This window comes from Artemia franciscana, chromosome 13, assembly GCF_032884065.1.
Source record: "Artemia franciscana chromosome 13, ASM3288406v1, whole genome shotgun sequence".
Lineage (NCBI taxonomy): Eukaryota > Metazoa > Arthropoda > Branchiopoda > Anostraca > Artemiidae > Artemia > Artemia franciscana.
The window spans coordinates 34665162-34691738 of record NC_088875.1 but is presented as its reverse complement, the minus strand read 5'-3'; the positions used below and the strand labels follow the sequence as shown (position 1 = coordinate 34691738).

Below are 26577 nucleotides of genomic sequence, written 5' to 3'. Positions count from 1 at the left end.
GGAATTTTCCTTCATGGAATTTTCCATGAAGGGAGCGCCGGTTTTCCCAGCAATATTTAAAAACCGATCAGAAATTAAATAAAAAAAGTTTTTTCAACTAAAAGTAAGGAGCAAAATTAAAACTTAACACGAACAAAAATTTTTAGGTATATGAGAGGGTTCGCCCCCTCGTCAATACATCGCTCTTTACGCTAAGTTTTTTTTGGTACTTTCAAAAGAGCTATTTATTCTAATTAAACGGTCTTTGTGATTCCAGGGGTCATTCTTAAAGAATTAGAAAAAAATTCGAACTTTAGCGTAAAGAGCGAATATATTGACGAAGAACGAACCCCCTCATATACGCAATAATTTCTGTAAGGTTTAAGTTTTAATCTTGCTCCTTACTTTTAGTTGAAAAAACATGTTTTTTTTAATTTAATGCTCATTCAGTGTCGAAAGTTCTTATGTTGGTCCAAAAACAAGCTACAGCGCGACTTGGTACAAAAACGAGTAAAACTCTGACCCACATTGGTGTCAATTGCTGAGGAAAGAGGGCAAGGCGAAAATTTGCCCCCCCCCCCTCCCATTTTTGTCCTTCTTGCTCTAGATTTTCGAAACCCCTCTTTTTCGGTATTTCATTGAAAAATGGATATTTTAGGCCCTTTCATTGAAAAAAACAAAACAAAATGAACCGCTCCAATATTTTCAAAATACAACCCCCCCCCCTTAATTTCAAGGAATTTATGCAACTGCTGGCTCAGTATAAAGAAAAAAGTTAAATCAAGACTCGGTATTAAAGGAGTGACTTGGTGCAAAAATAAACGTCTTTACTTTCTTGAAATTTTTGTCTACAATTGAAATCTTCGGATTTTGTAAGTTAATTCCAATCTCTGTTTTTTCTTTCTATATAATTCCCTTTCATGTTTTGAATCTTAGGACTTCCTTAAATAATAAGCAATCACATCGAGCTTTAAGCTGTCCAAACTATCTCCTAGACATAATCTTGAGTGTCGGTAAGTCTTTATCAGCCAATAGCTAATCTGAAAACTATGATGGGATGCTAACATACGAGTTTGAGAACGGGGTAACAGTTTTTTTCACCCCTAAGAGCGAAGACATACAATCAGAACATTTATTTGATTTGGGGGTGCGTATCTCCGAAACATTTCTTCCTTTTTCAATTTTTACAAAAAAACGGATCTTTAATCAACAGATTATTTTAAAAAAAAATATCCGGAAAGCAATCGGTAAAACCGTTTTTAAGCTTGAATAGAAATTGACAGCATTTCGAGCTTGAAATCCCTTCCATCATAATTTGCATGGGTTTCAATAAATTTACGTAATGTTTGAAAAGGTTTAAAATTCCTTTTGAAAGTCGATGTTCCGAAACAATCTTTTTTTTCGTTGCAGGGACTTTTCTGGTACGTTTTTTATTCATCGCAGAGACTTTTCTGATACATGTACTTAAAAAAATCTAAACTTAAGCTCTGAAATTTAAATTCATTTCACTAAATGTAGCAAATTTGTAGCCCAAGTCAGCTATTGTTATTAACCGCTCAAAATCGTAGAATCTACCCTTAAAGAGAAAAAACATCTTTTTTAGATGGCAGGTGTTTCTTCAGAAATAACAAAGCTCCGTTTTTTCGTTTTTAAAGAAATAAAAAGCTTCGTTAGTTCAAACGAACGTTTTAGAATCTTTTTAAGCCGCCGTGGATTATAACACAAAAGGAAATGTTATAATCACTGATCTTTTCCTTGTCATTCTTCCAAATTTTCCTAAAAACGAATATGCAAAATTTTTTGCGTGTTTTTACTTTTTTTTGCAAGCCGGCAAAATTTTTCTACGACCCGTTGCCAGTTCCCAACGCACACTTTGGGAAACGCTGGTCTAATACGTTGTTAAGACACTCATGAAAAAATCTCAAAAAAAGGTGTCATGGAGCACAAGTACATCACAGTATTTATTTTCTTTCTTTTTGTACTGTATTATAATGACTTTGTCACCCTTTAGGAGTGGCAGTGTTTGTGTCTCTTGGAACTAAATGTAAACTGAAAAACGATATTCTCACCGCTAAGAGCTTCTTATTAGTAACTAAAAATTCTAAGATTCATACAAGGATCAGTTAAAATAACAACAATTGATCGTATTTTATGTAAAAAAAAAAGATTTGATTACAGCGAAACAATTTTAAAACTAAAACAAATCAAGCCTGAAACGTTTGAACATGAATAGAACGACTATCAAAAATCAGAACACATTCCCTGATACAAACAAATTTGGCGCAACTGTAGTTTATAAATATTGTATTTGGAGCAGGGGTAAACATAAAAGGAGACATGCAGTAGATCCCCTTGGTTTTACCAATCGAAACAGTAGGGGTTATGTTCACTGTCGTGCTTAAAGGTCGTATCTGACATATTCACATTTTTCAGATAAACACAAAAAGGGGCTTAGGGAGGATCACCAGGGCTAGGAATGTTCAATCACATCTTCATCTTTATTACTGCACAGCCCTGCTGACCCTCCTTTTAAGAACAGTTTAGCAAATGTATTTTGCAATTAACGTAAAAGCACGAAAATATCAGATACGACCTTTAGATTTGCCAGCGACACTATAATTATAGATGGTGAATAGCTCGAAACCGGCTTTAGCACGGAATGTAGTCTGAGCTTGAACAGCTGAGTAGGTCATGACAAAATATAACACACACACACATATATATATATATATATATATATATATATATATATATATATATATATATATATATATATATATATATATATATATATATATATATATATATATATATATATATATATATATACTGGTGACGACGTGACCAATGGTGACTAGGCTAAACCATTCTGCTCTAAAAAACTGCTGCGATGATTATTTGTTCAGAAAAATGGTTTCTGTGCAGTCAAACAGTTTTCTCAAAAGTTCATAGGCAAAACTATACACGGAACCCGGCACAAAGAAAAAAAAACAGCACAATAAAATGCCCCAAAGAAAAAAATGCCGAAATAAAATTCCAAAAAGGTTCGTTTCACTTTGAGTTCTAAGTCGCTTGCAGGCTTCCTCTAGAGAGAAATTCATTGATGTGTAGAAATACAAAATTTCCAAGCGTGGAAAAATACAGCAATTTACCCAAGTTTTAAATGGCGTTTATCAGGAGCCCTTTGAATGTCCCTCTAGCCTTACATGATCGGAATTCATTTAGGGAGTGATCAATCAATATATTTTTCTAGAAGCATAGGTTTCGTGACACACCCTCAAAGCATGGTCAAAAAAAGAATTCACTTACCATCCGCGTTGACAAAGACGAACAAGCTGATCAGAACGGCAACAATTGCACCAATACTTGTCTTCATATTGAATACCTAACGAGAAAAACAAATAAAAAAAGACCTCGAATACTACCTTGAAAGGCCAATAAGTTTGGTAATCAAACCAATATCACTGATTAGGAAAGAAATGCTTATTTGTCACTCTTCTGTCCTATTACACCTAGAGTCATGGAAAATTCCACGATTTTCTTAGCACTCTCCCTTGATTAAATTCTACCAGAGAGGTATTTTTACCTGAGAGAATATGATGCCTTCATCTAATTCCACAGTAATGAAAGGCAAACAATGAAAATTACTAGTTTTAGGATGATACACGATTACGGAAGATGGACGAATATCCAAGGTGGTTGATAAAGAGCATTTGTTAATTATGGATGCAGCAATCTCAACGCATTTTCTAACCTTAGACAACTTGATATCCACCGTTGTGAAGCTGAGTTCACAATGATTCTGTTGAATAGAATATAGACTACACTACTATGCAAGCTTGACGAATATCCAAATCGGTTGATGGCGAATATCTAATTTAACGAATGCGACAAGATTGTCAGATATTCTACATTTAGATAACGTTACCTACAACGTTATAAAGCACACTTGGGAATGATCCCGATGAAAAGGATATGAGCTACACTTTTCAACCTATTAGACGAACATTCAAGACAGGGAAAGTGTTGGATGCTGGTTCTTTGGATTAAGTATGGTCTACTAAACACCGAAATTTTTGTAAGTCAATAAATTAGGCCTATAACGGTAGTAGCAGATGGAATATCATAAACTTCACTGCTTTCTAGAAACATGAAACGCAAGCAATAAACTTGCTGATGATTTATCTGTTTTAAATAGACTTCTGTATTAAGTAACGGCGTATTGTCTAGATTTAGTGTATATCTGGGATTTGATGGACACGAATATAGTACCCTAACTTTTAATCCCGGGATTGAATCGATTAAATACTTGGATTGCTTTTCAGAACTTTCTTCAAATATTTCAGCTAACGTTCAATTTAAGCTTGTCTTCAATTTTTCTAACTTTTTGGTAATCAAAACCTGTTTCAGAGTGACACTATTTAAGATTGATGTCAATAAACCTGTGGTAAAACATTGAGCAAGTTAGAAAATCTGCCGGAGTTCCTTATACTGCTCATCAAAATTGAGTGTCACCACCATCAAATATTTCCAACTACTTGGATAAAGGCTATCTAAATGTATCCAATTCAGGATTGTGCAAATCCAAACACAAATTGAAATCCTTCTAATAAGTCTGTTTGATATCCAACTGAATTTAGTGGAATAAAACAAAACATTTCAAGTCATGCTGATATGCTTTAAAAAAAAAAATAGAACACTAGTCCCGATGAATCAAAAGCTGACACAAACACCGATGTCTTGATATATATATATTAATCACCTTTTGGCACTATAATCATTTACAGAGTAGGAGTATATATCGTTTCAACTGAGTGCTTGCTCTTATTTTAGTACATATTGACATATTAGTACATATTCCCATGTTGATATTCATGACCTTCACAGAAAAAAAAGATCCTTTTTTAATATACCAGATGCAACTAGTCCACTGAGTTTCTGAAAACAGAATGTCTTTGGCACACGATTATCATCATACACAAGACTAAGAAAGCTTATGCCATTCCTAGGATCAAATTTCACTGAACATATTTATGATAATGATCTGTCAGAGAAAGAAACATTCACAAGGTATCAAGCAACTGTTCATTTAAGCTTCTGGGAACGGAATGTCTTCATCACCTCGAAGCTATAACACGATAGAACACCTCAATGATTTCAATCTATGTAAGCATGGTCAATCGAATCCTCCAAATCTCCGACTTTGTCCCCGCCCTTCATCTCTTAAGACGAAATCTTGTCAATTTCTATCCGCCTGGGCGAATTTACTTTCATAAATTTCTACCTATTTCAGCAGAAATCCTCAGAACTAATCTTTCATCGAGAATTTTCTCTTTTATGAGCTTAAGACAGTATTATTACGCCCGAATAGATATCTATAGTCTTACTCGATATACGACTGCCAAACAGCTTAATTTGTTATCGATAAAAACCCAGTTCCAACTCCACATAAAAAAAAGAAAATTAGATCAATATTTTGCCTTTAATTCCTAGTTTTACGTGAGATATTCAAAAAACGAGGACGTAAAACCTCTTCATAAACGTTACAAGTTCGCGATAAATAACCGTGCAGTGCCTCAAAATGTACCAACAAATACTAGACCTAATGTTTGGTACAGAGAAACGTTATATCCCAATTCAAAACAAAGCAATATATAACAGAGAAAATCTTGGGTGGTCAAATTGGACATTCAAAGCGGACTTCCACGAGATGATTCCAATTTAAGAGCGTCACATAACATCTAAAATTTATTCAACGCACAGGAATCCTTTGTCCAAATCAATCAATTTTGTTATCCTAATTCGAGGCTTCACTAGAAGTGAATGTGACAATCTATCTTAGAGTGCAAGGCGTTTGTCCTAAGTGATCTTAATACATCAACAATTATCAATCCGTATACGGAATATAACAGCTCATGTTACATCACAGGCAATGTTAACATTAATGGTACATAGAAATCTTATGTTCGAATTCGTACAAAACAGGTGTAAAACAGAAGTAATTTCCAAAGACTTCTTGATTAGAAGTGACCGTAACGAAAGCAAGCTGATGACTAGCTTTCTAGACATATAACAGAGAAAATTTGAATCCCCACTTCCCTGCGCGGAAAAGGAAAGCTCCAGGAGTTAGGAGTATGAGAGGAAAATGACCAATTATAAGAAGCTCTAATGAAAGGTTTAAGATACAATAAAAAAAGATTAGCTATTTGACAAAGTTTTGTGAAACATTGACAAGCAAATCCGCTACGTTTATCCCAGAGGTATGATGAAATGATAAAATATTTATTAACTATTTTATTAATAAATATTTATATTTAAATTATATTTAATAAATATTTTATTAACTAACAGCCTCATGGTTGACACAATCATCTTGTCTGAAAATCTAAAAACAATAAAAAGTCTTTAATTCCAAACTTAATAAGTAAATTAAAGAAAATGACCTCTATGCCCCATACACAAAGCAATCCAAGGGGGCCCCCACTTTCCACCCCCTGGTATGCGTCTCGGAACTCCACGGGTGCTGCACAATTCTTCCATGATTGTCACAGTTTCTGACACGTTTGGCACAGTTTCCTCCGCGCTATTAGTTAATTACATATTAACCCATTTTACAAAAATGTATTCTCAATTTTTGTTTCTCATTTTTGCCACTATTTTCAGCGACAATTTTGCATTCCTGTATCAAGGAATTTATTATAGGAGTGAGGCGTAAAGAAAAGCAGAATGTGAAAAATATGGACAATTAAGGCAAAAATCGCATATATCATGATATTTTGAGAGTTATGGATTCGAAGTGCTCCCCCTCCCCCACCTGTATAACTGTCTCGTTATTTTTATAATACACTAGCTGTTGGGGTGGCGCTTCGCGCCACCCCAACACCTAGTTGGTGGGGGCGCTTCGCGCCCCCCCCCCCAAGCCCCCCCGCGCGCGTAAGTCGTTACGCGCCATATTAGTTACGCGCCATTGTAGTTGTGTCCCTATGTCCCACCTGTGAATTGACCATTCCCTGAGTCGCCATCGTCATTTATATATCCCCCTGTGCACCCCGGCGTCCCCTTTGTAGTTATGTCCCTGTGTCCCGGTCGTCGTCATTTATACTCCCTGTGTCCCGGTGCTTTGTTGATTGCTAATCGAACATTCCTTTTGTCCCGGTCGCTTTCTCTTTGAGTGTCGTCATTTATTTAGATTGTTTCTCCTTTATTTTTCAGTTTTTTTCCTTTTTTTAGTTTTTTTTCTTTTTTAGTTCTTTTAGTTTTTACCTTTTTTAGTTTTTTTTAGTTTTTTAGATGAAATTTTTTTTTAGTTTTTTTCCTTTTTTTCTTTTTAGTTTTTTATTGGTTTTTACCTTTTTTTTAGCTTTTTTAGTTTTTTCTTTTTACTTTTTTTTTAGTTTTTATCTTTTTTATTTTTTTTATTTTTATTCTTAATTTTATTAGTTTTCTTTTTCTCTTCTATTTTTCAGTTTTTTCCTTTTTTTTAAGTTTTCTTTTTCTCTTCTATTTTTCAGTTTTTTCCTTTTTTTTAAGTTTTTTTTTTAGTTTTTAGTTTTTTTAGTTTTTTTTTCCTTTTTTTCTTTTTAGTTTTTTATTGGTTTTTACCTTTTTTTTAGCTTTTTTAGTTTTTTTCGTTTTTTCTTTTTACTTTTTTTTTTAGTTTTTATCTTTTTTATTTTTTTTATTTTATTCTTAATTTTATTCATTTATATATCCCCCTGTGCACCCCGGCGTCCCCTTTGTAGTTATGTCCCTGTGTCCCGGTCGTCGTCTTTTATACTCCCTGTGTCCCGGTGCTTTGTTGATTGCTAATCGAACATTCCTTTTGTCCCGGTTGCTTTCTCTTTGAGTGTCGTCATTTATTTAGATTGTTTCTCCTTTATTTTTCAGTTTTTTTCCTTTTTTTAGTTTTTTTTCTTTTTTAGTTCTTTTAGTTTTTACCTTTTTTAGTTTTTTTTAGTTTTTTAGATGAAATTTTTTTTTAGTTTTTTTCCTTTTTTTCTTTTTAGTTTTTTATTGGTTTTTACCTTTTTTTTAGCTTTTTTAGTTTTTTCTTTTTACTTTTTTTTTAGTTTTTATCTTTTTTATTTTTTTTATTTTTATTCTTAATTTTATTAGTTTTCTTTTTCTCTTCTATTTTTCAGTTTTTTCCTTTTTTTTAAGTTTTCTTTTTCTCTTCTATTTTTCAGTTTTTTCCTTTTTTTTAAGTTTTTTTTTTAGTTTTTAGTTTTTTTAGTTTTTTTTTCCTTTTTTTCTTTTTAGTTTTTTATTGGTTTTTACCTTTTTTTTAGCTTTTTTAGTTTTTTTCGTTTTTTCTTTTTACTTTTTTTTTTAGTTTTTATCTTTTTTATTTTTTTTATTTTATTCTTAATTTTATTCATTTATATATCCCCCTGTGCACCCCGGCGTCCCCTTTGTAGTTATGTCCCTGTGTCCCGGTCGTCGTCATTTATACTCCCTGTGTCCCGGTGCTTTCTTGATTGCTAATCGAACATTCCTTTTGTCCCGGTCGCTTTCTCTTTGAGTGTCGTCATTTATTTAGATTGTTTCTCCTTTATTTTTCAGTTTTTTTCCTTTTTTTAGTTTTTTTTCTTTTTTAGTTCTTTTAGTTTTTACCTTTTTTAGTTTTTTTTTAGTTTTTTAGATGAAAATTTTTTTTAGTTTTTTTCCTTTTTTTCTTTTTAGTTTTTTATTGGTTTTTACCTTTTTTTAGCTTTTTTAGTTTTTTTCGTTTTTTCTTTTTACTTTTTTTTTAGTTTTTATCTTTTTTATTTTTTTTTTATTTTTATTCTTAATTTTATTAGTTTTCTTTTTCTCTTCTATTTTTCAGTTTTTTCCTTTTTTTAAGTTTTTTTTTTAGTTTTTAGTTTTTTTAGTTTTTTTTTCCTTTTTTTCTTTTTAGTTTTTTATTGGTTTTTACCTTTTTTTTAGCTTTTTTAGTTTTTTTCGTTTTTTCTTTTTACTTTTTTTTTTAGTTTTTATCTTTTTTATTTTTTTTTATTTTATTCTTAATTTTATTAGTTTTCTTTTTCTCTTCTATTTTTCAGTTTTTTCCTTTTTTTAAGTTTTTTTTTTAGTTTTTAGTTTTTTTAGTTTTTTTAGTTTTTTAGCTTTTTTATTTTTTTTATTAGTTTTTAGTTTTTTTTGTAGTTTTTGCCTTTTTTTAGTTTTTTCAGTTTTTTTTTTTAGTTTTTAGTTTTTTACCTTTTTTGTGGATCGTCACCTGATCCACAGATCCACAGATCCACACACAGACAACTTATTTTTATAATACATTTTATATTAAGCCCATGAAATACTGCAGGTTATTTGTCAAATTATCAAATTCCCTGCATATGATAGGAATCTTAAAATTCTAAGGAGGGCAAATTATCAAATCCCCTACATATATTTTGCGCTACAAAAACCTCTCTGAATCGTCATATCTCAAATACAAACTCTTCCTCACATAGTCTACTACTAAAGTTACGTAAAGGAGATACTAATCAAATTTAAATAAAAAAAATACAGATAAAAAACCAGTTAATACAAAGAAGATCTCATGCATTTAAAAAAATTATAATAATGAATCATAAACCTATAGATAGCCTATCTTGTGAAGCAAAAAGATGTGCAAAGCACTAAAACTAAATAAATATTTTAAGAACTTTTGGGCATAAATTCAATTTAATTTTTAAGATTAAATTTGGCTAATGATGATGAAAAAGAAAAATCTTAGTCTTGTATCGTTAAAAGAGTAAAGGCCAATAATTGCAAAATAAATGCCAGATAAGTCAGGTCGATTCAGCGTATTCATCGAACATGCTGAATCAGGCACGTATATTAGAGCTTTATCGGGGGAAAGGGGGGTAACTTCGAAAAAACAAAACAAATGAATGATTAAAATATACATGAAACTAAGGTCATATTGGTGAGAATATTGAAATTCTAAGTGGGCATAGGGCATTCCCCTTACGTACATTCTGCGCTTCACGGACCTATCTGAATCGCCACATCTTAAATACAAACTTTCTTCCTCACATAGTTATCTAAAGGAGATACTAAATAAAAGTAAATTGCTAACTTTGTAGCCTTCTTAAATTAAAGAAGGTTCAAAAGCTTCAAAGCTGGAAGCGAGTACAGTCTTCCTCGGATAAGCAAACTGTAGTAAAATGCCAGGTGGCTCCAGTTCGTACATCCCTCCCCTTTCGTTCCTCCCGAAACCTTACACATAAATAACTTTTTTTTTCGATTCTACCTTTTTCCATAGAGTATGCCTATTATGCTTTTATGTGTTTTTGACAGCTGTCTAATTTTTTAACATCCCACCCAATAATGGTGCTTCTTACATCTATCAGTATTCCACACTCGAACGTCAAATAAAACCCAGTTTTATTCGCACAGCCACATTGGGCATGACTGAAGACACCACTCCTTGAAAAAAATCGGATTGAAAATGATCTTTTGTCATAACAACCTCCCTCCCCTCTAGGAAAATCCTCTATTACCGCCCTAACACTAAGTCTGTATGCAAGGGGGATAGTGTATTTGAAAAACAGGTAATTAGGGAATGATTATTTTTCTACAAGTAAAAAAAAAAAGAAACCTAAATTTGCCACATAAATAATTCAAAACAAAAAGAGTGCACCCCAAATTTTGTTGTTATACCCAGCAATTCCCATATTACCTTCATCAATTGTTTAACAATGAATTTAAAAATGACTTATCACAAAGCATGCTTTGGCTACAGCCACCGATTTAAGTGTTAAAGCCTCCATTAAGGAGACGAGTGACAGAAAGTGTGGGACGCCAGCGTATAACCAGCTGTCCCGGTTCAAAAATTATGTAGTGGGTATGTCTTGATTTCCATACCCCATTAGCGGAAGCATCGCTCTCGCTAACGTGCCAAATCCGGCAACTACCCTTTTAATAATTTTTAAAATGTTGTCCTAATTTATAATAAAGAGAATAAAGAAGTTTAACAGAGTAGATACTGAAAATAAAACGTTTCCCTTTTAATAATGACTAGGTTTTACTATCTGTACATTTAGATATACCATCCAGAATTTTATTCAATAAATGAAACAGCCAAAAGAATGAGTTGGGCTGTCCAAAAAATAAGAAACTACAGAAGGGAAGAAAATTTATCCAGAATTGGGATGCGATACAGTGGCGTAGCCAGAGATATTTTTCAAACAGTCCTAATATTCGACATAAAGACTGTAGAACACAACCAAATTTATTGCAGAGCCCAATAAAAGAGATTCAATCTCTTGATTACTTGATACAATCTCTTGATACAAAAAGAGATTCTAATGGAACTTTTTACGGTGCAATGCAGATTAAACCGGAGCTTTCCACAACCCACAGTTTTTATATAAATGACTTTTTCTGTACCTTTTTTTACTTAAACAAATTTGCCGTTTATGAATATTTCATTGATGTTTTCTCTGAACCAGAAAAAAAGTAATCATATTTGTTTGTAACATCAACAGTTTTATCATGATTCCCCCCCCCCAAAAAAAAAAACAAAAAAAAAAACAGGAATTCCATAAAGAAACAGCAAAACAAATATCATAAAAATTACGGAGAGTGCAAAGTGATAGCATTTGAACTTGGCATAGATAGTTGCTAAATTTGATAAACTTTCCGTGGCAATTTAATTCTTTTTTTAAGTAAAAATTCCTAATGATCGTTTAAAAAAAATGGTTATACAGGTTCATGAGCAATAAAATAAGAGAAAAATATCTTTATAAAATAATTCCCGGATTCTGAAGAAACTCAGAAAAAATTTCTAAAAAAAAAAAGAATTTTTTACAGAATCTTAAAAAAAGATACTTGTGGAAGAAGTGCCCAAGAAGTGATACCTAAATATGATGAAAATATAAAAATTTAATAACAAAATTACGGAAACTTCAATAGAGAATTATGGAAAGCAGGCCGCGCCCAACAGATTACGTTAAATACCTAACCAAATCTATATATTAAATATCTAATTAAAATATAGCTCCATAGTAGTTTATCTCACTCGGGCTATCCTAGTTATCTTCGAGTGAACACAGAAAAACCAATTTTGCAACAGACAACGAACAACAGTGTGGTCGCTATAATACACAAGTACCAAAAAGTATTGTAAAAAAGCTGTTCCTCGTCAATCTTTGCTCCGTTTTCAGTAATATCTTGTTACTTTTGTATGATGTTACGGCTGTAACATAAACTTGCAAAAATGCTCAAAATATAGTTATTTAACGAATTTATCAACTTCCAGAGAGAATTTATATCATTTACGAAAAATTTCTGTAAATTTTACCATTTATAAAAAGTCTATCGTAAGATTATCAATCTAAAAATAGTTCTGCAGAGCAAATTTATAATACTGTTTAATATATTAGTCCTTGATGATCTTGATTTTTATATTTCCTGATTTGTGGCAAACCTGTTTTACAAAGGATGTAGTAAACCATGAATATTGTTGACAAATTTACATAAGAAAATTAGGGTTTACACTGCTACTTATTAAAAAAAAAGTTAAGATCGATTCGGATTATAGTTTAAACCCTTTCAATAATAAAACAAGAAAAACAAGAGCTATGAGCTCATAGGGTACTTCTGACGAAGTCGGAAGAGCTAAGAGCTCATATGACATGAGCTCTAGCAAAATTCTAAGAATCAATAGATTGATTTAAAAGGAAAATCAGAGGCTTAATGCCGGTCGGGATTTAAAATAAGAGCCCTGAGACACGAGTTCCTTCTAAATATCAAAATTCATTAAGATCCGATCACCCACTCGTAAGTTAAAATACCTCATTTTTTTCTAATTTTTCCTCTCCCTTCAGCCGCCCAGATAGTCGAATCAGGGAAAAAGACTTTATCGAGTCAGTTTGTGCAGGTCCCTGACACACCTATCAAATTTCAACGTCCTAGCACGTCCATAAGCACCGAACTCGCCAAAGCACTGGACCCCCCTAAGTCCCCCAAAGAGAGCAGATCCAGTCCGGTTACGTCAATCACGTATCTACGATATTTGCTTATTCTACCAACCAAGTTTTATCCCGATCTCTCCACTCTAAACGTTTTCCAAGATTTCTGGTTTCCCTCTCCAACTCCCCCAAATGTCACCAGATCTGGTCGGGATTTAGAATAAGAGTTCTGAAACACGACTTCTTTCTAAATATCAAATTTCATTTAGATCCAGTCACCCGTTCATAAGTTAAAATACCTCAATTTTTCTATTTTTCCGAATTAACACCCAACCCAACTCCCGCAAAGAGAGCGGATTCAGTCCAGTTTTGTCAATCACGTACCTAGGGACTTGTGCTTATTTTTCCCACCAAGTTTCATCCCGATTTTTCCACTCTACGCGTTTTCCAAGATTTCCTGTTTCCCCCTCCAACTCCCCCAATATCACCAGATATGGTTGGGATTTAAAATAAGAGCTCTCAGACACGAGGTCCTCCTAAATATCAAATTTCATTAAGACCGATCACCCATTCGTAAGTTATAAATCCCCCCAAAACCCCCAAAGAGAGCGAATCCCTTCCAATTATGTGAATCACGTATCTAGAACTTGTGCTTATTCTTCCCATCAAGTTTCATCCCGATTTCTCCGCTCTAAGTGTTTTCCAAGATTTCCGGTTTCCAAGATTTCTCTTCCCCCCCCCCCTTATGTCCCCGGATCCAATTCGAATTGAAAATGGAGCATCTAAGATATCTTTCTATATACCAAGTTTCATTAAGTTCCTATCACCCATTTGTAAGATAAAGAAACCTAAATTTTCTCGTTTTCCAAGATTTTCGGTTTCCCCCTTCAACTCCCCCCAATGTCACCGATCTGGTCGGGATTTAAAATAAGAGCTCTGAGGCACAAGATCCTTCGAAATACCAAATTTCATTAAGAGATGATCACTCATTCGTAAGTTACAAATGCCTCACTTTTTCTAATTTTTCTGAATCTAACTCCCCCTACTGTCACCGGATCCAGTCGGGATTTAAAATAAGAGCTCTGAGACGCGATATCCTTCTAAATATCAAATTTCATTAAGATCTGATCACCCGTTCGTAAGTTGAAAATACCTCATTTTTTCTAATTTTCCGAGTTTACCGTCCCCCCACTCCCCCCAGATGGTCAAATCGGGAAAACGACTATTTCTAATTTAATCTGGCCTGGTCCCTGATACGTCTGCCAAATTTCATCGTCCTAGCTTATCTGGAATTGCCTAAACTAGCAAAACCAGAACCGACAGACAGACAGACCGACAGAATTTGCGATCGCTATATGTCACTTGGTAAATACCAAGTGACATAGAAATAAAAAAAAAATAACAAACTAAACTGAAGCTGAGATCGACCTTGATTGTGAAAAAAAAACACTAAATCCTACTTTCTTGAATATGAACAAAACAAAAAAGAAGTGTATACTAGTAATATTACAGAACAAACCGAAATTAGACAAATGATTAGGGAAAAAACATATGATGGGACGGATATGGGCATGGTCTTTACAATTCAGTCACTATTTCCCTTGAACAATCGTTAATGTGAAAGTTCATGTGAAATTTTATTTTAGCCTATGGTTTCTCAATCCACATACCCATTATTTCCCATGGAGATAGAACAGTGAGTAGATTCTAAGATCCTACTTTTACTTCTCTACACAGATAAGTACAGTAAGGGAACGCTGACTTCTCGCCGCCTGGTTTACATTTCAGAAAACCGAGTGTGCCGTACAGCTCCGTTGTGCTTCGCAGAGTTCCGCCACGCTTGGTACAGTCTCCAAAAGCCACGCCACGCTTGGCATGTGCCACCTGATGCACATGATTTCCGAGAGAGAGCAACTCTCAAAGTACGCAGGATAGGGAAATGACCCGAAAAGATATAATTTCAAAACATGTCCGATTATTACTCTTAGAATGCTATATTATCTGCTTTTTACTTAAAAAAAACCTCAGAAAAACCATTTTTTGTCTGTATACCTGTGCCTCTGTTCTGGCTTTCGGTGTGCACAAATGACCCAGTGCATAACATCTTAGAGATCAAATATAACTCTTGATTTCAATAGAAAATTCTCCACAAGTCAAAATAAACATCATCCAACTATTTCTTTGTGTTAATAATGCAAAATGAATAAAACAGACACCGTCTGGGCGAACAAGACACATGGCAAGATCAGGATCGGTCTTCATCAGTCAACAACATCATTTCAACGAAATGTCTAACTTCCTTCATTCTATCTGAAGCAGATGGAGCCCAACAAAAACCTCGACGAAACAGAGCTTATCTTTTATCTTGAGCATAAATTGGTTTAGCTATGAAGAAAGTCCCTAATCCACAAAAAAAAAACACTGAATTAAAAGCAGAATCTTACTCCTAAAGCGAATTTTCTGTAATAAGGGAAACTTCCATTCCTTACGTTTTCCTCAACTCGCCGACTTATTTTCATGACTCGCCGACCATTTTTAGACCACTTCCGACGTGCAATTATTTTCAAATTTAACAGTATTATGCGCTACGATTACATGGCAATAATACGACACAAAACAACATAAACGGGTGATTGGGCCCATCAAAAAGTATAAAGCAAACACTACTTATGTGAGACTCGATAGTGAAGCGGTAGGGAAGACTAAAGAGTTAAACATTTATCTACTTCATTGAATCGTTTTGGTAGAATAGCTTTACGTTATACATTTCCAATGGACTTGATAGCTTAAAGCTTTTGGGAAGAGCTTTTAGTCCTGTTTTTACACCAAGACAAACCCTTGTTCGACGTTTTATCAGTCGACCCCACCGCCTACACAACAAAACTAGGAAACATAAAGTTAGGCTAAATGAAATAAAACTTCTAGATGCAGTTGGAAACACAAATATAAACTCAAAACTAAATTTAGTAGAAAAAGTCAATGAATAACTGCAGACAAATAGTTGGTACATCCACCAGATAACTGCAAAAACCCATAAATTATGTTACTTAAACAGTTTTTCTTAAAAAGGAGTATGGCTCCTTCAAATTGATCTTAGGGCAAGGGTATAATGCTTATCTTGATGTCAACAAGGCAAAATTAATCACAAATATACGTCTGGGTAAAATGAGACTATGTCAAGCAAGAGATCTTTCCTCATTAGTTAACAATCGCATCACAAAGAAACAGATAGTTCATTTTGAAAATTTTACAACTCAAAATCTTTTCTTTTCTACTTGCTTAAAATTTTTCTATCAATAAATAAACAGGCAAACAAGGCCAATTTTTCAAGTTTATACAGCTTATACGGCCTGGTATTACATTTAAATATAATTTAAAATACATTTTCTTTTTTCTTAAATATGATCAGCGTCAACCTGAAAAAGACTATTTACTAAAAGTTTTCAGTATAACTTAGCATAATTAGTAATTTTATACATTTCATTTTTAGATAGTTACATTTTAACTGGTTCTTGAATCCTAGAATTTTCTTACTAATTAACTATCATTAGTATTTCTCAGCAAAAAGTGTCTCGATTTTTCAGAAAGTTTCCTATGACTTAAGATACTTCATCCCTTTAGTATGCTTCAGCATTATTTAATTTCTTACACTTTGCAAACTAACATCCATCGGTCGCACGAAAATTTATGATTTTAGTGATATTTATTGGTGAAAACACAGCATTGCAAGTTCATTTGATTTCGGTTCAAAAGCCGATTTCCTAAAAGTATAATTCTCGGAATTTAAATTAGACCATTTCTAGAAACAGTCAATATTTATTTCAAGAAAATTGCAGAATGACCGCAAATTAATTCCAGAAATACTGCCCAAAACTGAAGAATCTTTTTTATGCACAAACATGCATACACATAGGGAAATATTAAGGTGGAATATCTTCTTAGGTTACCCCTACAGAATGCCTCAAATCTAAACTTGGAGGAAGTTAATGATTTCCAGCTATGTAATGCTACGCTTTTAGACTGTTTTGGATTGTTCTGACAAGTTAAAATGCCAAAAAAAAATTCTTTTGGTCTTGAAAGGCAATTTTCATTAAGACAATGGACCGTATTTAAGACCGTATTCAGGGAGTGTGACTTAAATCAGCCAAACGCTTTTGCCATAAGGTCTACTAAAGCCAAAAAAGTTACTTGTATAAGGTCTTAAACGCTTACGAAATCCATTTTGGGTTTCTATTTAATCGGAAACTAAAAGTACTAGAAGCTTTTTTTCAGACGCTTAGTTGGAGTTTTCTTCAGTGATTTTTTAGTAATTCCTACCGAAATGTTTCCTTTGGGGCTACTAGCGATTAATTAGCGTGTGATATGGTATCACACACTATGTTCATGCGGAAAATTTGATTTTTTCTATTCATTTTTTAATATTGTTTCTATTAACATTAAATTGCAATCCTGTGTCCATTAGGTCAGGGGTTCAACTCCTGGTGTCGCTGATTAGTTAGTTTGAAACGAGAGTCTATGGCGTGACTCTCTATGCTCAGCAAGAGTCGACCCAGCTTTAAATGGGTACCTAGGGAAACCTGGGGGGAGTCGCGAAGCGTCAAACGATTTCGTCCTGACCATGCACTGCGCTCCCGGCCGAAGGCACAGAACTAGGAGAGCAGTTCTTGCGCCACGCGAACCATTTTCAGGTGGCGAAAATGTTTTTTTAAGTTTAAATAATTATTTGATCACCTGAAACTATGTATAGCTTCAAATCATGTGGGTATTTACTACATAATGACCCAAATATAGTGAATTCAGTCACTTTCAAAATGGCCGTGTCCAATGAGAGAAAAATTTCGAAACATCGTATCTTTTCAAAATTTTATTAAGACCTAACTTAATTATTTTCCAGCTGTCAAAAGTTTTATGAGGTAATTGAGTGGCGGCATATCAGATACCTTTAAGCACCTGGCGGCGTGAATATAGGAATAAAAGAAAATAATATAAATGCTGTTCAAATGGCATCTTACTGTGCCATTACCTGGAAATACCTTTCCAAGTATTTTACTAAGTCGCCTAAGCATAGCTGGGATAATTCATTTAGGTCAAGTGCCCAAAAGCTTAGGTTAAGTGATTAATTTTCTCATTAAGACAATTCAAGTTTATTATGAAATTCAAGATGAAAAAAATCAGAAGAATATATAAAGCGAATAAATCCTATCTGTATGCTAATAATAAAAATAATAAAATATTATAAAATAATAAAAATAATAAAAAAATAATATAAAATAATATAAAATAATAAATAAATAATAAAAATAATAATAATATAAAGTTTGTAAATCTTATATAACCTATATTTATGCGCAAACAAAATAGATGACACAAATAAAGTGCCAGAACTATGACAGATGCTTTTGAGCTTTCTTTATGCACATGGCTGACGGGGAAGAACAAGGGCACTAAACCAGAAAATTGATGCCTGACTTCAAAGGCAGGACAAGAACTCCAATCCCATCCCCTTTGCCAGCTTGGAGAAAGAAGATTTTACGTGATTATGAATGAAATTTAGGCCTAATGATTTTTGTGGGGAAATGATATGAATGAAGTTAATTTCAATCTCAGTTTAGAATTAGGAGATCAGACTAATCGTAGTCCAAAAGCATTCGTTGTCTAATTACAGATTGTTATTGCGAAGTTGAAGCGATTTCCCCCGCAGTTTAATGTCTTTATTTCTGGAATGGAGGTGAGCTCCCCCCTCCAAATAAAAAGCGGCATGTATGCGATACACACATTGAAAGTCTGACTCCAGGACTCTACACCTAGTTTATTTTATTTTTTTTTATGAATTTTACGACTTATTTCTTAACGTCTTTATTCCATAGGTTTTCGAGTAATTAGTCACTTTTTGTTTTGTTTTTTTAAATTTAGCTTCTATACATTACTCAAACTCCCGACCTCCCCAGCTTAAATAAATTGTTCTGTACGTCACATTATTCGATCTTTGAGTATACTTGTCACTCAACAGGGGGGTAGAGGGGAGTTCCTGAGAAAAATATAAGCAAACATCCTAAGAAGGCCAGTCTTCAGGCATAGAGACTTTTAAAAAATGGACAGTTAACACCTGTCACCAACGATATCAGTGAATATCTTTAGAGTACATGGTGTATAGCTTGGAAAACTAATAAGTAGAACATGAAAGCCAGGATTAACGAACAGACATAGTTTCCATAATGCGAAACTAACAGAGCTACCATGAAAGGACGAGAAAAATCTCCCCTTTTTCATCATTGTTTATTGCAATTAATCATTATTTTTTGTGTTAAATAAGAAGGTGCAAGCACTGGACTGTGTCCTTAAGCACTTATTCCAATCTACCACTACAATCTTTATTGTCCTATTGTGTTCAAATGCTCAATAAGCTGTAATTTGTCCTGTTATAGATAGAAAATTCTTTTTGTGTTCATCTATCAGGTTAAGTCAAAAATCTTTTTTTATTGGCTTTAAAGGTTCAGTGGTATTGCAAGTTGTGTAGATAGACTTATCTATCAGCAAATGAAATGACATCATTTTTATATAATGCTAAAATGGGCTTATGTCAGATTTGCCTCTCACTCACTCGGACTATCTGTCTTGGCTTTTATACAATTAAATTGAAAAAAAAACAACAAGTTTCTTTAACTGAAAGTAAGGAGCGACATTAAAACTTAAAACAAACAGAAATTACTTCGTATATGAAAGGGGCTGCTTCCTCATCAACGCCCCGCTCTTTACGCTAAAGTTTGACTCTGTTTTTATTAGTAAAAGATATACGTAACTTATAAATTAGCTTACGTAACGAACTTTTGTATTCTCGTGTTTTTTATTGCATATATGAGGGGGTTCACCCCCTCGCCAGTACCTCTGCTGTTTACACTAAAGCTTAAATTTTGTCCCAATTCATTAAGAATGACCCCTGAATCACAAAAGCCGTAGAATAAATAGTTGAAACTACTAAAAATGCTTTAGCGTAAAGAGCGAAGTATTAGGAGGAGGTGAGCCCCTCATATGCGTAATAATTTCTGTTCGTTTTAAGTTTTAATGCTGCTCCTTACTTCCAGTTGAAAAAACTTTTTCATATTTATTTTTTCATTGTTTTTTTTTAAATAATGCTAGAAAATCCTGCGCTCCCTTCATGGAAATTTCCTTCCTCCATGAAAAATTCCTCGATGCAAAGATCCCCCAACATATCCCCCTCTTCTAAACCCCTCCCTCTAACCAAAAAATCCCCTTGAAAACGCCTATACACTTCCCATTAATCATTACTATATGTAAGCACTGGTCAAAGTTTGTAACTTGTAGCCCCTCCCACGGGGCCTGTGGGGGAGTAAGTGGTCCCCAAAGACTTAGTTATAAGGTTTTTCGACTACTCTAAATACAATGGCTATCTCAGAATTTTGATCTGTTGACTTTGGGAAAATAATTAGCGTGGGAGGGGGCCTAGGTGCCCTCCAATTTTTTTGGTTAATTAAAAAGGGCACTAGAACTTTTCCTTTCTGTCAGAATGAGCCCTCTCGCAACATTACAGGACCACTGGATCGATACGATCACCCCTGGAAAAAAAACAACAAACAAACAAACAAATAAACACGCATCAGTGATCTGCCTTCTGGTAAAAAATACAAAATTCCACATTTTTGTAGGTAGGAGCTTGAAACTTCTACAAAAGGGTTCTCTGATATGCTGAATCTGATGGTGTGATTTTCGTTAAGATTATATTACTTTTAGGGGGTGTTCCCCCCTATTTTCTAAAATAAGGCAAATTATCTCAGGCTCGTAACTTTTGATGGGTAAGACTAAACTTGATATAACTTGTATAGTTAAAATCAGCATTAAAATGCGATTCTTTTGATGTAGCTATTGGTATCAAAATTCCATTTTTTTTAGAGTTTTGGTTACTATTGAGCCGGGTCGCTCCTTACTACAGTTCGTTACCACGAACTGTTTGATTAGCCATGGCTTGATGCCTGCAATTACTTGGTTTTAATTCAAAACCCAGGGATGATTTTGTTTCGATTATTATACAAAAAAGTCATTTTGCTGATTAAAATCAAACCACGTTCAAACAGAGCACAACAATCGCCTTCATTCAATAATAGTGCCATCAATTGGAGGATGAAATATGGCCCCCCTAGACTTAGAAAAATACCTTTCATAGGGGATATTTTGATTCAAAACTGCCTTTTGGGAATTTTCTTGACAAAAATTGAAAAGAAACATATAAATCTGCCTGCCCAGGCTTTGAAAAATACACCCACTCCCCTAAATTTTGTGAATTTACGTCACTGCTCAATGAGTTGCCGCAAATAACTGCAATAAGCTGTACTGAACGCGGTCAGTTTCAAAGGCGAGAAAAAAGCCGACACAAACTTGACTCTGCACCAAAGCAATTTAGCAGTTTGGGCAGCGTATGGAGAGGACATTGGAATACAACATATCCCACTATTTCACATGAACATCCGAAAACCACAGAACTTCAGCAATGTATATAAAAAATGTCGAATTTTTTTTAAAGCAGGAGTTTCAATGTTTGCTTTGTGACTTGTAATGCTCTCTTTATTCCGGTCAGTGTTTCCAATAAGGACATCAAATGAGGCAATTGCCTCCCGTAAGATTTATAAACACATTTTTTATGATATGCTATTTTGATTTTTTTAATAACAGCGTATTACCTCCTCCCCCCTCTAGATTTTGAAGTTACACATTTTCACCCCATTTCGTGAATTGGTGCCTCTAGTGTCTCGTCTAATCATAGGCTGGTTAGTTTCTGCATCACCTGCAATTGATTCATGCTTTGTCCATTATTACTACTATCAATATAGTTTTTGAGCTAATATTTAAAATAGCAGGGACACCAACAATGAAATGTGATTCTTTAAATTGGTTAAGTGGAAAATTACACAACCATATACGTCTCAAAAAGTTATGAACACCCGGGAACTCAATCTTTCATGAAAAGGACCTCCATAAACAGTTAGGTAGTTTTACACTTAGCGGCCGCCAAGATTGAAAATAGAAAGCGTGTGTAAAGAATCAGCAGAAAATGAGCGAAAAATAAATACATCATGGAGCTCTTGTACTGCAACTTTTCTGGTCGCTACAGTCTAAGAACAACGCTGCCAAAAATCTAATTTATGCATTAATATGGGTATTATTAGAATTATTCAAGATTAATAACTTGAAATTATTAATTAATTGACTTACTAACAAAAACCAATTAGATTTCCCATTATGTTATATCTGTCCCATTAGTTAACTACTGACAAATCAAAAGAATCCTCATTTTATTCTGATTTAAAAATATTACTTATACAACTTGATTTTTACATATTCCCAACAGCCTATATTTGATCAATAGCCCGACTGAACCAAACAATTGCACCATCCTATTGATTGTTGAAATGGCTTGAGAATCAGCTGCAGATAAATTGGGTGTTACAACCGTTGGCTGAGCTTGTTTGTAAACAAGAAAAGTTTCTGATTATTCCTTCTTACGATCAAAGTGTGGCAACACAAGAGAGAACTTACACAACGAAAAAACCTTGAGACACAACCATAATTTGGGGAACAACTTTTCAGTACCTTTGGAGCAATGACTACCTTACATATTCTATTCCGAAATCAAGCCATATAGATTTATTTGTTTTCATTTCAATCCTCTAACTAAAACTACAGAAAAATCAACTGTCTTATATTTTCGTGCTAAAAACTGTACTTTGACTGCATTGGTTTATTTTTATGACATCATTGATCACGTTTTTTTTTATACGATAAATTTTTTTGTTAAGCAAGCGTCAGAAAACCAAATAATCCCGCATTCTTACCCGTCGTTGTGTTTACTTGTTTTTTTTTACGCTAAATTACGAGCTGACAAAAGTAACATACAACCAGATTTATGGAATTCTGAGCAACTTAAAAACAAAAAAGCTTTTGAGTTACAAGATTTGTACAGGTAATCCCCTTTTCTCTGTGCTAAAACTATCCCCTCCTCTTTAAAAAGAATAAAAACCTGGTTTTCGTTCTCCTACAAAAATTTTGAAAATTTACGATCCGTTCTTTTCTTTTTGGACAGAATAACATGTCCCTCCTCGCATTCAATGTACTAGCATGCCTATTTACTTGTTAGGTCATTTGAAATCTGTGATTTTAGTATGTGAGCTAAATAAAGTACATAACGATGACGGCAAAACAATGATATTTCATTATGAAAATTATATAATTAATTTATTTTAGCTTTTATAATTTTTGCTGTTACCACTGATCTCGGAGATTGTCCCGAACCATCCAGGTTTTTATTTCGTTTTTATTGTCGATACAAAATCAGACAGTCCCACCTTTTCTCTTTTTGCCTATGAAGAGGCGTGGCCTAAGAGAATATCTACGGCCATACCCCAAAAGTATTAGAGCAGAACCCTCTTCTCTAACCTACAAAAAAGAATCACTTTAAGGACTACAAAAATGTGAATTTTTTTAATGAAACAAATTTGAAAATACATTTTTAATAAGAAGCATCGGATATTCTCGGGCCTGGATTTACCAATAGGCCCAGGACTAGGACCGCACAATGCCAGGGGGTGCAATAAAATATCACTGAGTGATTTTTCTTAACAAAAACCGGACTAATGTGGTTTATCATCAAGGTGCCAAGTGCACTCCGCCACCAAGCTGCCTATTCACAGAGAAGTGATTTCAAAACAACACAGGAATTCCGTGGGCCTATTCACAGAGAAGTGATTTCAAAACAACACAGGAATTCCGTGGCCACTTATAGACTGTCAGATGTCTCCCAAGAATGGCAGCTGAGACTTTGGTGTCACTTCTCTCTTTCATTACTTTTGACTCATCAGTTGCGTTCTGTTAAGTGCTTCCACAGTCCCCAAATTTTCGGGGAATTCCCCGAAAACAGACCGGCGAAAACGCTTGGGCCTACAAGCGTCAAAGCTATAAATCCGGCCCTGGATATCCTTCCCTTTTTGCAAGAAAAATGTTCTAATAAATTTAGAGAAAAAATAGAAGCTAAGCTAAAAATACATATTTAATAGGAATCACTAGATATCCTTCCTGTTTTTGCTCGAAAAATTTTCTGGGAATTTAGAGAAAATTACATGAACGTAAGTGAAAAGAACCCGAACGAAATTTTAGGCCACCCCCTTACCCCTCTAGATCAGATTTCTGGCCCCGTCAACTGAGAAGATGATGTGAAATTGGTTTAGAGAACTAGAAGAAGTATTGTGGACGAAAGCCACTCTTTAATGTTTTGGATCCTGTCCAAAAAATTACTTTTTTTTCTTCTTTTTTTTTTGACAAACAAGTGAAATGTCCTTCCTTTTTTTGCTAGACAAGTTTTCTAAGAAATTAGAGAAAATCAAACAAACATATGTGAAAGACTTCCTAATAAAATGTTAAAATATGCAACATAACTTTTTGTCTACTAGATTTCTTGCAAGAAAAAGCATTTTAGATTATTGGTACAAGGAACCTAGAAACTATTTATTACTAACAGTGTCGTATTTCCGCATAGACGATCATTCGATTTCAGATCCCTAGGAGAATTATCAGACATGAGATGAATCTAAAGTAGCCTAGAAAGCTTTTGCACATTAATTTTTTAGTGATCATTATATGGTGTGAATTTTTAATGCCGATTTTGTTATATCTCTTGTTCAGGCTTCACCGTCCTTTTTCAGCAAATTTTTTCAAGATATTTCTTAATTCAATCCGAAATATATGAAGGTAAGAAGCTCAATAGCTCGAGTAATAGATTAGTGTAAGAAATATTTAGTTTCTTTGTTTCAACGCAAGCTGTATAAATCGTTTTAGCAAATAGATATTTACTTAAAATATGGGGATCACCATCGGTTGAATGTTTTGGAAAACGGTGACTAATATGCAATTATAAGCTGTTCACACACAGGAATGGCACAGACAAGGGGGATTTTCCAAGCATACAGAGAAGGGTATGGAGCCTCCAAACTGTTGTGGATGAAAGCCACCTTTAAACATTTTGAATCCCGTCCAAGAAATAATCATTTGCGTATTTTTCCTTTGGATCAAGAGGGGGGGGGCGTGAAAGAGCTTACTATCATCGTTTGTGCAATGTCTCAACTTCTGTTTCTCAAAAGTTAACAGGGGAAAATCTAGGGATTTTGAGCAGCCCGTGGCCGAAAACCACCCCCGAGCAGGATAATCCGTGCTCTCAAGATTGGTGTAAAATACATTTCTACCAAGATTACTATTACTACTAGTAACAACTCACTGAAGCACCAAGCCACTTGAGGCCAACACAGCTACGCACCCACCGTATCTTCTTTTATATTTATCTGAGGTCTCAACGAAAGTTAGAAAATTTCGTTCTAAAAATCTTGAGGATTTCCTCAAGATTTCCTCATTTCCTCACATTTGCCTCAGGAAAAAAAATGGTTCCAAAACCATTGCAGGACAGGGACTAACACACCTTCTCAAACTTACACGAAGCGCTTAAGCCGGTTAAGAGCCGGACAGTAAGAAGTCCCTGGGACCACCAGTTGAATGAAAGTTTTGTGCAATCCTCAGCCCTTCTTGGTCAAAACATGATTTTCCGCAATTGGTGATGCTCTTGTCAAACAGTTCGTGGTAAAACGAACAAGCTATTGCTGTTTTGACTTAATTTAATGTCCCCTCCGCAAATTTTTGGCATGTTATTTTTCTGCCGTCTTACGGTTTTAATGTTTCAACTTAAGACGAAAATTTTGTTATTAATCGATAGCTGATTTTGCTTGAAGAATTTTTTTTTAATTTGCTTTTTGTTCAACACAATTATATAATGATAGCGTGGTTACACCCCAGAAAAGACTACACTTAGTGGACCATTCCATACTCTATTACGCTGACGACATCCTGAATTTAAGTACAACTGTATCGTCTGTTGAGGAGAATTTGTCTGTGCTTAGTAGGGGACATCCCAAAATTGGTCTCAATTTTAATGCTTCGAAGAGCTAGGTCCATGCTTCCAGCAAATCTGTCGGTGATGTTGGATCTTGAAATGCGTACAGTTAGGAAATCAGTGTTCAGTTATCTGCTTGTATTAAGTATCTCGGTCTCCCGATAGGGGATAGTGTAAAAACGACTGGCTCTCCTAATCTCTCATCTAAGTGAGAAATTTAGAAAAGCGTTTGGTGTTCTAGTTCGCTTTAAAGCTTGCTACAGCAGTCGTATTCTCGCCCGTGTCTAAAACGCTTTTGCAATGCCTAATGTCCTCGCATTGACTCCATTTTGGAATATGTTACTATCTACCTTAGTTCTTCTGCCCTAGGAATAACGCATGGACGGATAATAGACAGACTTACCTATTAACAAATGAACTAACATCAATTTTTATACAATCCTACTAGTATGGGGGTTAATGCCAGATTTACCTCTCACTCAATTGGACTATCTGTCTTGGCTTTTTCTAAGGTAGCCTACTAATAAAAAGACTATTAGATCCGTATATTTTCGTTTCGCGAAGTTTCTTTTATGTATACCCCTATGGGCTAGAAACAAAAGACTTGTGTCAGCCTACGGGTTAACTGAGCCACTAACTGTGGCTGAGCAGCGTCATGGTCCCTATTTTTCTAGGCTTGATAGGACAAACAGCCTCCATCCTGCTATGTGCTAGTAGAAATACTTGAGTCTATTCTTTGTAGTATATATTTCTTTGTGA

At 34.3% G+C, this 26577-nt stretch overlaps 1 protein-coding gene, 1 long non-coding RNA gene and 1 other non-coding gene across 3 annotated transcripts in view; all 3 read right to left on the bottom strand.

Moving 5' to 3' along the window:
• LOC136034306 (tyrosine-protein phosphatase Lar-like) overlaps positions 1-26577 on the bottom strand; it is a gene marked incomplete in the record, with an annotated part of 449438 nt that overhangs the window by 395175 nt on the left and 27686 nt on the right. The window contains 1 exon segment of the mRNA XM_065715442.1: positions 3289-3364. Within this exon segment, the coding sequence (XP_065571514.1) occupies positions 3289-3364 (76 nt within the window).
• On the bottom strand, positions 7184-10868 carry LOC136034854 (uncharacterized). Its single transcript, XR_010619255.1, has 2 exons — positions 8897-10868; positions 7184-8679 (listed from the first exon to the last, which is right to left on the bottom strand). It is a non-coding gene; the product is annotated as an uncharacterized LOC136034854 (long non-coding RNA).
• On the bottom strand, positions 10758-10884 carry LOC136035130 (U11 spliceosomal RNA). Its single transcript, XR_010619348.1, has one exon. It is a non-coding gene; the product is annotated as a U11 spliceosomal RNA (small nuclear RNA).